Genomic DNA, 12401 nt, shown 5'->3' on the forward strand with positions numbered 1-12401 from the left:
TCACTTTTCACAAAGTCCATTATAATGAGTTTAGTAAGTAGCACAATAACTTTAAGGAGTCGATTGCTTAAGAAGTTAAATTCTTCTGTGAAGTTGTCTGCAATGGAGCCAATGTTGTTGTGCACAAATGTATTAACTCTTAATATTGCTATCCTTTTAATAACGGTAGGTAGAGAGATACATTCTTCATATTTTTATTTGACTAATTTTTCCTTTTGAACAGGAAATATTTTGAAAATCATGTCCGTGTTTTTTGAAAACTAACATATAAAAGTTAGATAAATAATAGATTCTTAAACAGTATAAAGGGTTGATAAAGGGTAAAAAATGTGATTAAAATCTCTGTATAACGGCTATCTTAGCTGCTCCAAAGTTATCCTCATCCACGACTTGCTAACGTGGTCTGATCAGTTTGCACTGGCGCAATATTAAGGGTCCATTAGACAACGCGATAAATAAACTAAAGAGTTACGAAACTAGTGCTACATAAATGGTTTTCTTTGTGCACTACAGTAACTGTAATTTCACTTCACTAATTTAGGGCCATAGCTTACTATAGTCGTAAAAATGTAATAGGCCCGTTTTGACATTTGTCATCGCGACGTAACTAGTTATGGAACCATAAGACTCGGGACTCGATACTCACGATAAATCAATTCAAGTTTTTATCAGTACTTGATTGATATTATTATGTATTGTAAAGTGTTCGTTCGTTCAAAGTATTCCTTTAACTTCACAACCAATACGCGTGACTGGCTGTTGATTATACGTCCATTTTTCAACATGTTGAAACAGAGTTAGTACTAAAAAACAACAAACACAAAAATCGAGTCAAATCACTATGTTTAAATTAATGTCCAAAATAGAAGAGCCATAGTTAACGTAATAGTAAACAATATATATCAAACTTAAACGAGCGCACAGTCAACTTTACAAGACGAGGAACGAAAAACTGCGCAGTGCGCGCGGGGACGCTTCAGTCATGTGCCGTTTGGTCAGATACATCAACCCAGACTCATTATTTAGAACCCATTTTGAGAACCAAGCTCATTCTTTGTAGTAAAGATTACTACACAATATTTAATTTCGATATTCAGTAAAAAAATGGTTACAGCTCTAGTATAAAAAAAAAAAGACTAAGAACGTAACTGTTTTCGGAACGTTTCGCAACAATTATAAATTGCATGCTACGATAAAGTAAGCGCAAAAAGAATACTCGCGATATATTCTTTCATATTATTTAACGTCCCAAAAAAATTTACGTATTTTTTAAAACACTGTATGTAATTGATTTTTATTTTATTGTTTCTTTCAGTTTCGTTCCAAGTTACATTCTATGGTCTTGCACAAATGTCAAAACGGGCCTATTATATTTTTACGACTATAGTTTTCTATTTATCGTGTACTCTAATAGGCACTTTAGTTTTCTGAAGGGCATACTTTCGGTGTACTAAACTGTGTGCACTACAGTAAATGTAATTTCACTTCACTAATTTAGGGCCCTAGCTTAGTAAGTTTTCTATTTATCGTGTACTCTAATAGGCACTTTAGTTTTCTGAAGGACATACTTTCGGTGTACTAAGCTGTGTGCACTACAGTAAATGTAATTTCACTTCACCAATTTAGGGCCCTAGCTTAGTAAGTTTTCTATTTATCGTGTACTCTAATAGGCACTTTAGTTTTCTGAAGGACATACTTTCGGTGTACTAAGCTGTGTGCACTACAGTAAATGTAATTTCACTTCACTAATTTAGGGCCCTAGCTTAGTAAGTTTTCTATTTATCGTGTACTCTAATAGGCACTTTAGTTTTTGAAGGATATACTTCTGGTGTACTAAGCTGTGTGCACTGCAGTAAATGTAATTTCACTTCACTAATTTAGGGCGCTAACTGATCTAGTTCTCGTACGTATCGTGTACTCTAATAGGCGCTTTTGTTTTCTGAAGGGCATACTTTCGGTGTACTAAGCTGTGTGCACTACAGTAAATGTAATTTCACTTCACTAATTTAGGGCCCTAGCTTAGTAAGTTTTCTATTTATCGTGTACTCTAATAGGCACTTTAGTTTTCTGAAGGACATACTTTCGGTGTACTAAGCTGTGTGCACTACAGTAAATGTAATTTCACTTCACTAATTTAGGGCCCTAGCTTAGTAAGTTTTCTATTTATCGTGTACTCTAATAGGTACTTTAGTTTTCTGAAGGACATACTTTCGGTGTACTAAGCTGTGTGCACTACAGTAAATGTAATTTCACTTCACTAATTTAGGGCGCTAACTAATCTAGTTCTCGTACGTATCGTGTACTCTAATAGGCGCTTATGTTTTCTGAAGGATATACTTTTTCCGAATTTTATTCCACCTTCTTATAGTTAGTAGTACAATTACTTTTATTATTTAGTTCAAATATAGTTTTAACTCTTATTAACTCTGCAAGTTAGCCGGGCGGATTTCACGCGAGAAATTTTGTTCCGATGTCTATTTATTGCAATAACATAACCGTTCGTGTTACTGTAGTTTTATATTGTGACAATTATTATTATCGGAACGGGATGAGTCAATTGCAGCGATCCTCTACTCGATCGGTGGACTTTAATACACGTTCCCCACGGCCAAAGTAAAAGACCAATGGGGCTTATTATGCAAATTAATCTTAGTTTGCTATACTCCGCGAAAAGCAGGAGAATCTATGCTGTAATTTATAATTTCTTCAATCCTTATACTCCACCAAACAGATCTTCGGTAAGGGTACATTGCCGAAGATCTGCGAAACACGTTTCGCTCCGAAACCGGAGCATCCTCAGGGGATGTTGACTTGACAATGAATAATTGTTATTAAAAATATATATACAGATTCTCCTGCTTTTCGCGGAGTATTGCAAATTAAGCTTAATTTTCATAATATATCATGGATTTTCGCAAAGTAACGCCTGCTTCTATGCAATACCAATGAGTCTTACAAATAGATCGTGTAATCTGAATTATTGTCGTGTTATCTTATTTTGCATTGCCATATGGATTCTGTTCCTGCCTACTAAAGCGCAATGACAGACTCTTTAAGATGTTAGTCATTGGTCGGCCGACCAATGACTTATATAGCCAGCAATGGATGCCATTCGGGGCATCATTCAAAAATCATTCTTTGATTACATGAAAATTATGATTTTTTAATGGTTATTGAAGGTCGCGAAAGCAAGATTCTTTGATGTTTACAACACAACATGAAATACAGCACAACTCTAAAACCAATGTGCTCAATGGAGTTGCTAGATAACGCTGTAATTATTCACTAACTTATCTCTGCACTTCTGAACGCACTTTCGTCAAACCACTATCATATTGCTATGCAAATTGATATCTTAAGTTTATTAATATAAGGTTCGAATGTTAAAAACGTAATACTCTTCATTTTTTATTAGAACAATTTTGCCTTTAAAATGAATACGTGCGAAAGCTCTTAAGTTTTAAGCAAGAAGGCTTAAAATGCAATAACAATGTTTGATTTTATTGGATCACTGATCTTGACATATAAAAATAAGCATGCTTTTTATCAATGTTTACATTTCCGTTTACTACGGTAAAGAACTTCGAAGATAAAGGACGGCTGGACAACTCTGGCTCCTTTCATTTGCAATCATTAACCTTTGGACATGATTTATACGCATGCAATTGTAGAGACGAGTCACGGAATCATTGGCGCATTGGGTAGGAGGTTCCGAACCACGTGGGGTGGAAATTTGGAAATTTATAATTTTTTTTATTTTCCCTGCTTTGGCCTGGTGAGTTTCTAAAGACGTGGCTAGTTACTACTTACCGTAAAAGACGTGTCGCAAAGTGATTTAGCGTCCCAACGAAGTCGCGTAGAAACCGATTAGGGGTATGGCAGTTATACCCCTAATCGGTTTCCACGCGAGAACGCACCGGAACTCTTAATCGCTTAGCGGCACGTCTTTGTCGGTAGGGTGGTAACTAGCCACGGCCGAAGCCTCCTACCAGAGAAAACTCAGAAATTATAAATTCCCGAATTGCCCCTGTCGGGAATCGAACCCGGGACCTCCCACCAACAAATTGCAATAAATAAATCACAATACCAAGTCTTACCAAGTTCACTAGAATTAACGTTGTGGACGATGGCACAGTCGAATCCGGCGGCCTGAGCATTGCGTACCTTCACTTCGAAGCTGCAGTTATACCTGTTAAAATATATTATACATTATGTTAAATTATGTTAATAAAAGTAGTTAATATATGTATATATATGATACAGAAGTTCGTCACTGTCTAAAACGTCCCGCCATGAGCGTACCCAGCAAGGGAGGGTAGCTACCCCCGCCAGGAAATGTATGAGCTCTCTTAAAAAATGTATGGAAGCCTAGATACAGACAGACAGACAGAAAATAAAATAGCAGTTTTAGTTTCAGTAACGGTTAGAGAGGGCGCTCTAAAAATATCTCCCATGTTCAGATTTCGATCCGTTCTTTATCATATATCATCAGCGGATAATTAAAATATCACTTCCTTCGATGAAGGAAAACATCGTGAGGAAACCGGCATGCCAGAGAGTTCTCAAAGGTGTGTGGAGTCCAACAATCGCGCACCGAGCCAGCGTGGTGGACTACGGCCTTAACCACTCCTCATTGTGGGAGGAGACCCTTGCCCAGTAGTGGGCCTGTAATATGTTGATATGGTGATGAGATAGACTACCTATAGAGCCGAATCATTTGCGGCTGTTTGTCCTACACTACATATCACTTATGTTTCCTGTAGGCGTCTTCGTTTGTTTATTTATTATTTATTTAACTCTTTATTTGTACATCACTATGAAGTTAGGTAAATAAATAAAACAATAGAAATACAAAGACAGAAGTAGAATACAAAAGGCGGCCTTATCGCTTAGTAGCGATCTCTTAAATACAAATACATAAACAAAATTGCAACTATAAAAGTATAAACTAATATATACTCAATCATACTTGAGAACATATAGATAATAAAAATAAACATAAATATTGGATAGAAGCAGGCGTTACTTTGCGGAAATCCATGATATATTATCAAAATTAAGCTTAATTTGCTATACTCCGCGAAAAGCAGGAGAATCTGTGTGGTGTAATTTATAATTTCTTCAATCCTTATACCCCACACCAAACAGATCTTCGGCAATATACCCTCTACGCACGTTTCGCTCCGAAACCGGAGCATCATCAGGAGATGTTGACTTTACAATGAATAATTGTTAAGTTAACTTAATTACGATTGAAGAAATTATAAATTACACCACACAGATTCTCCTGCTTTTCGCGGAGTATAGCAAATTAAGCTTAATTTTGATAATATATTGATAAAATAAACATAAACAAGGTACTAAAAGTCGTCATTAGTTTTAGTGTGTATGACAAAAGAGCCGCAGACGATCTGATCTAAGAATCTAATTAAAAATTATGGACACCCCCAATTTCCGAATTTACATCTTACCTGGCAATTAATACGATCCACTTTCCGGTGAAGTTGTCGGAGTCTGCCGGCGGCTTGTTGAGCGGTGCGCAGCCGTCCTGCGGCTCTCCCACCATCAGATAACCGCGCAGACCGTCCGGGGGTAAATCCGGCCCGAAGCTCGCCGGCATGTCGCGGAATTCCTCCGCTATCTGTGGGCAAAGTTAAAACAATTAATGAATGAATACAATTTTATGAAAAGAAAGGATATAAATGTATCTTCTCGCACAGCTTTATCAACTCTCGGAGCACTGGCGCACAAGTGGAAATAATATCCAAATACTATGTTTGTAATAATAAACGGGGGAAAACTTCTACTATTCCATGTTCCCGTGCTTTAGCAGGTGGGCACGTTAATTATATCCCTTGGGTTATAATCGGAGGATATCATTTTTATCTCCTGGCCGCGCTAGCCCTTCTGTTGTGCATTACTGCTGAGTCGATGACATGATATCGATAGTTGGCTTTTTTTTATTATAATATTTACACCTCAGGATAATAAATAAATAAATAAATATACTACGACAATACACACATCGCCATCTAGCCCCAAAGTAAGCGCGTAGCTTGTGTTATGGGTACTGAGATAGCTGATGAATATTTTTTTATGAATATAATACACATAAATACTTATAATATACAGATAAACACCCAGACACTGAAAAACATTCATGTTCATCACACAAACACTCTCCAGTGGGAATCGAACCCACGGCCTTGGACTCAGAAAGCAGGGTCGCTGCCCACTGCGCCACTCGGCCGTCAAAGGATGGCACGTTGCGGGTCATTTGCCTTGCATATATAGCGAAGTGTCGCTCTGTTTATCAACACTTCGTAATATATGTCCCGCAATATTTACCATCAGGTGCACCATCTTCTTGGATCATCAATTATTATAACACACTTAAAAAAAAAAAAAAGATATGATTTATAATTTATTTATTCTTTTTTACTATTGTAAGGCTGATCCCACTAGTCGCTTTGGAAAGCAAGTTTAATCAAATCCTCGTTTTGCTATACGTTCAAATGTTCAAACTGCAGCCCTGGCCCAGTTCAACGCGTAAACTGAGTTTGGCTTGGTTGATCGCGTTTACCTAATTTCAACAGTGAAATCGGATCTAAGACACACGGACAGTATTCGCAGAAAGTTGTTCCAAAAAGCAGACAGAACAATTAAAAATAGGTTATTAACACTCCTGTATTTTGTCCAACTCAAGATGATGTAACTAAAAAAGCAACAATGGCAGATGATGTAACTAAAATAGTTGTACCTATCTCATTATCTCCCATATATTTGTATCTTTATTTTTAATCGTGACGTGTCAGCAAGTGTCACTTTAACTATGAAATTACGGGTCTATGAGTTCCGTATCCACTTGGCCAATATAACATTACATAGATTTTACATTAGGTAGAAAATCTTACACAGCGCACTCAGATAGACCTTGTGAAGGGACGATTCCTCTATATTTCTTTAATATTCCAAATCTCTATCAAAAGTGTGAAAAAGGAAAACATGTAAAAGATTATGTTAAAATCCTTAGTGTTACAAGATGTTTTCAAGTCATATTCAGGAAAATTAAATAAGGAAGTAATAAATAAATATACTAAAACAATACACACATCGTCATCTAGCCCCATAGTAAGCGTAGCTTGTGTTATGAGTACTAAGATAGCTGAAATACTTATAATATACTGATAAACACCCAGACACAGAAAAACATGTTCATCACACAAACATTTTTCCAGTTGTGGGAATCGAACCCACGGCCTTGGACGCAGAAAGCAGGGTCGCTGCTCACTGCGCCAACTGGCTGTCTATATAATTGATATTTTACTTGTTTTCAAGCCAGCGCGGCGGGGTATTTTGAGTTTGTATAAATAGGTATAAATTCCTTAGTTGTTTGGGCTCTCATAGCCACATTTTTTGATAGCCAGTGCGCTATAATTTATAATATAATATATTATAATTTTTTCCAAAGATATTTAAAGTTTGAATTATATTTAGGGTTGTTCAACGGTATATTTAAAAAAAACCCCGCTAGATGTTGGTTTCTGAAATGTTAATTATTACTAAATTATGCATAGGTATTTTATCTTTGATTTGCCTTTAGGTTTGCTTGTAGCTAGCTTTACAGCATCGGTACTGCGGAAAATTGATTAATCTCTAGCAATTTAAGAAATTCTACGCCGACAAAGTTGCTTGCATTACGTAGTCCGTCACCTATATAAATATGAATGTTGTAATCTGTTATTGAAAACAGATATACAATACAAAAATACCTATCTAAAGCCATAACATTGATTGTTCATTGTAAATTCCTTACCACTAGCGCCATCTATATTTGTCTTGTGAAAGTTTTTTTTCATAAATTGCGCTACGTTTAGAGATTGCGTTAAATTTCTCATAAAACTCAGCTTTTATATATGTTTTAGGTTGTTTTTATAGGAAACTGAAATACGAAAATTAATTTTCTATATCGTGGTAATGATACTTTTAATAGATGTTTTCTTAGTGTATATTTTCAAAGTAGCCTTGAAAAACTTTTATTTCGAGTCGGTCGAACTATGGCAAGCACCTAACCTAATGTTTTTATGTGCATTTTTTTTTAAATTTGAACAATTAAATATCATTTGCTTTAACGGTGAAGGCACACATCGTGAGAAAACCTGCATGCCTTAGAGTTCTCCGTAATGTTCTCGAAGGCGTGTGATGTTTACCAATCCGCACTTGCAGAGGCCAGTGAAGTGGACTACGGCTTAAACCCTTTTCATTCCTAGAGGAAGATGATGATAATGTAAATATATACTAGCTGTTGCCCGCGACTTCGTCTGCGTTTGATTTGTAGTTCTAAAAAAATTTAAAGTATTCAGTATCGCTAAGCCTGAAATGAGGGGTTTGCTGCTGTCCGCTGAGGAGTTCTGTACTCTATCTCCAACCACATTCATCAGATGTACATAAAGATTGGGCGAAATTAAATGCATATTACAACCGCTATAATACAAAAATAATTGTATAAATCGGTTATAATTTGTCGGAGTTATGATGTAAAATCGTCAAACACTTTCATCCCCTCTCCCAAAGGAACCGAGCTTAATGTCGGGATAAAAAGTATCCTGTATTACTTCTAACACTTCCAAGAATATGTGTACAATTTTTTTTTTATGTCATATGCCTGTGCATACCCTCTATGCACGCCACTGGTAGTCATATAGGTTACTATGCGACGTCGCACCGCAACACTAAATCGCTTAGCGGCACGTCTTTGTCGGTAGGTAACCAGCCAAAGCCAAAGCCTCCCACCAGACCGGACAAGAGAAAATTCAGAAATTATAAATTCCCAATTTGCCTCTGCCGGGATTCGAACCCGGGACCTCAAACTTAAATCCACAGCACTCACCGCTGCGTCAGGGAGGTCATCAAAAATGTATAAATAGGTATCTTCAATATCATATTAAACTTACAAAATGCTGCAGCCCAACAATATGCATCACCATAACACCGTTCACAACTGGGTACACCATTGGAGTGTTCACAAAAACGCCGTAAAATAAAAGTCACTTGGGTGTTTAATGTCTCTTTGCAAACGCACTTGTGTTTATTTTATTCAGCCAATACCACATTTACCGCGGCCCGGCACTCTTGCGGTGTTCATGTGAAGTGGCAACGAGCATGAGCACTCGTGTTTCATACAGTGTCCTTGTGCGGTCACTAGGAAGTGGAGTTCTATTAAATATCACTCATTGGATGGATTCGGAAGCATTTAACCTTTGACGGGTGACGTTATATTTAATTTTTTCGGGAATTAGCTACTAGAACTTCTGGACCTATCTTTAAAAAAAAATCTATCATACCGAGTGCATTTGTATTTTCTTGTCATTTTTCTCTATTTCAAATTTATAAATCTAAAACGTATATAAACTTCTTGGAACAGACAGGATTCGAACTTGCGACTGTCAAACGCGGCCTGAAGGCTTCACCAACTTATGTTCTCATACGATCGTTGGCGTAAAAATTATATACCTTTTAATCAGTCTAATAGCGACTGTAGTAAACCATTGACGTTACATTATTTTTGAGAATTATCGGAATTTGTGTTATTACGGGAGACCGCTGGGTGGCAATAAGGCCGCTAAATTGTACCTACTCCTAACTTACGGATTGTTAGTATATGCATTTTTGTGATTTTTTCAATATATGGTGTACTACTATAAAAGTTTAATATTTTTGTTATTTATTTATTCAGAACATTGGTAAGGGTACAGAATTGACAAAATAAACATGGTGCCGCTATAACTGTTGCAGTAGTATAAACTGTGTCGCAACAATTAACGCCCACCTCCAACAATAAATGTATGGTACCAATTTAAAAACCATATTGGTAAATGCCTATAAGAAAAATTAAGAGGCAGGTAAGTAAATTAAACTAAGATAAATAAAAACAATGATAAGTTTAAAAACAAAAATAAAAAAAAACAAGAAAAACATGCAGCGACTTATTTAGTGTGTAAATGTGTGTGTGCGTGTGTGAGAGTGTTGTGTGTGCGTGTGTGTAAGTATATGTATGCATGTGTGTATGTGAATATTTTGTCATTGTGTTTTGACTGACTCGGATGACAGCGCTAAATTGTACCTACACCTAACGATTCGATTCGAACGGTCGACTTTTCACGCGATGGTAAATAAATGTATGGGAAGCGGCGTGGCGTTGCGGGTTTCTTTTCATTCCACTGCAAGTAAGCCCTTGACTGCGTACAAACACCTAAATTATGAAGCAGTATATGGTGATAGCGGGCTAACCTGTTTAAGCCCATACCCCTAAAAGGTTTCTATAAATCGAACCATAACGTAAATCATACGTAGTATGTCTTTTAGATTAAAAAAATTTTTAGTAATAATTATTATAAGTGTGTAAATTTTATAGTTTTAGTTTATCTATGTGTATAGGAAGAACAGCCTGGCCGATGTATCAAATCGCAGAAGCAGGGCTGTACTTTTCTTTTTCAAAAATTGTATCTTACGAAACTGTTAATTATAAGCATATAAAATAAGATAATGTAAGAAAACTAAATTAATAAAAAAAAAATAGCCACGGCCGAGGCCACTCATCTGACGACCAAAATTAAGAAATTATAAATATCCGAATTTCCTTCGCCGGGTATCGAACCAGGGACCTCTTCTTGTAAGACCACACACCTTTATAGAGATAACATCCCCGCTGCCCCAGGGATGTTAACTCTATAAAGTCAAAGGGAAACAAAAAATTAAAAAGTGTGCGTTCTGGAGACCATCGTCAAGTAAGAAGTCTTGTAAAATAGTTAAAAATCTCACAAATAACTAAAAAGCATAAAGGGGGTATAACGCTTTTCTATTACGTGACGATTTCAACCAGTTAAATAGTACCGAAAACCGCTCTTAGACTAACACTGAGCGAAAATATCCACCATGACGCGAAAGCAATTTATCATTTGTGTTTTAATGTTTTTTGTTTATTTCACTACAATTAGTTGTTATGGTATGTTTTTTGAACGAGTAACACTAAAAAAAATAACATTTATCACTGAATCTATACCTACACGTGGTTAAGTGAGCGCGACGGACCGTTCCGCGTTGCAGGAATAAGAGTTAATGAATAAGCGCATAGTAAACCGATCTAAGCTAGTTATCTTATTGGTAATATTCCCTTGTTAACGCAAGATAAGCTATCGGCTAGTTGGACATGTGTACACATTTTTATAAACAGTTGCAGGCTATTAATAGCGCACGGTAGTATGAGGGCAAGGTCTCAAGAAATAAGACTTGTGGCTTGAGTTTAAGATAACTAAATTACTTACGTTGCGAAAATATATAGATCGCTATTAAGCGATAAGGCCGCCTTTTGTATTCTACTTCTTACTATATGTTTCTGTTTTTATAATATTTGTTATATTTTAATGTTGTGGTATACAAATAAAGAGTTTAATAATAACTAGCGGACCCGCGCGACTTCGTCCGCGAATGAGTCGACTTAAAAAAAAAGTCGTATGTCCAATATAAATGATTCCGAGATTGCAATATAAATGAATCCTAGCTAGATCGATTTATCGCCTCCGAAACCTGTAGGTATACTAAATTTCATAAAAATCGTTGGAGCCGATTCCGAGATTCCAATTATATATACTTATATATTTTTCGATAAAACACGAATAAAATGACATTTTCTAAAAATGAATCCTAGCTAGATCGATTTATCGCCCCGGAAACCCCCGTTTTACTAAATTTCATGAAAATCGTTGGAGCCGATTCCTATTTATCGAAAAAAAACTAATAAAATGACATTTTCTAAAAATGAATCCTAGCTAAATCGATTTATCGCCCCCGAAACCCCCCGTATGCTAAATTTCATGAAAATCGTTGGAGCCGATTCCGAGATTCCAAATATATATATACAAGAATTGCTCGTTTAAAGATATAAGATAAGATAATAATATACAACGTGTATGAAAACTGAGATATATCTCCACAGGCTTTAAGAGGCTTTATGTACTATCTCTGGGTCTTTTCTGTGAAACTGAAAGGCTGATAGTTTTTGAGTAAACCATTGCCAAAGTTTTTACTCAAAGAAATACAACACAGCCTAGCATCAATTTCAAAATTAAAATCAAGTGATTCCTGTCACTTATTTAATCTATTATTATAAAGGTAAGCGTCGCGTAGCGTAGGTACTATGCGCGGGTCGGTCTTTCATCTTCATAAATAACACTCAAAATGTTTTGAATAAATTTGTATGGAAATATAAATATGATTCTTTTGGTTCAATATTTTTATACAGTGTTTCCTTATAAAATATACTAATACCACCCTTCAACAGTATTTCGCAGTTCAGTTGCAAGTTGTTTATTTCTACTACATTAATTCATCATCATCATCTT

General features: G+C 36.1%; 1 protein-coding gene across 4 annotated transcripts in view; it reads right to left on the bottom strand.

The window, feature by feature from the left end:
• The window catches only part of LOC120637594 (E3 ubiquitin-protein ligase RNF13), a 29888-nt gene that overhangs the window by 10896 nt on the left and 6591 nt on the right, over positions 1-12401 (bottom strand). For 3 of the 4 annotated variants that reach the window (XM_039909448.1, XM_039909447.1, XM_039909449.1), the window contains exons 3-4: positions 5472-5641; positions 4098-4189 (exon numbers count right to left, since the gene is read on the bottom strand). In XM_039909448.1, the coding sequence (XP_039765382.1) occupies positions 4098-4189; positions 5472-5641 (262 nt within the window). Of the gene's footprint in view, positions 1-4097; positions 4190-5471; positions 5642-8954; positions 9303-12401 lie in introns of those variants that run through there. The other variant, XM_039909450.1, reaches the window with a different exon arrangement.

The sequence above is a fragment of the Pararge aegeria genome, chromosome 4 (genome assembly GCF_905163445.1).
Source record: "Pararge aegeria chromosome 4, ilParAegt1.1, whole genome shotgun sequence".
Classification (NCBI taxonomy): Eukaryota; Metazoa; Arthropoda; class Insecta; order Lepidoptera; family Nymphalidae; genus Pararge; species Pararge aegeria.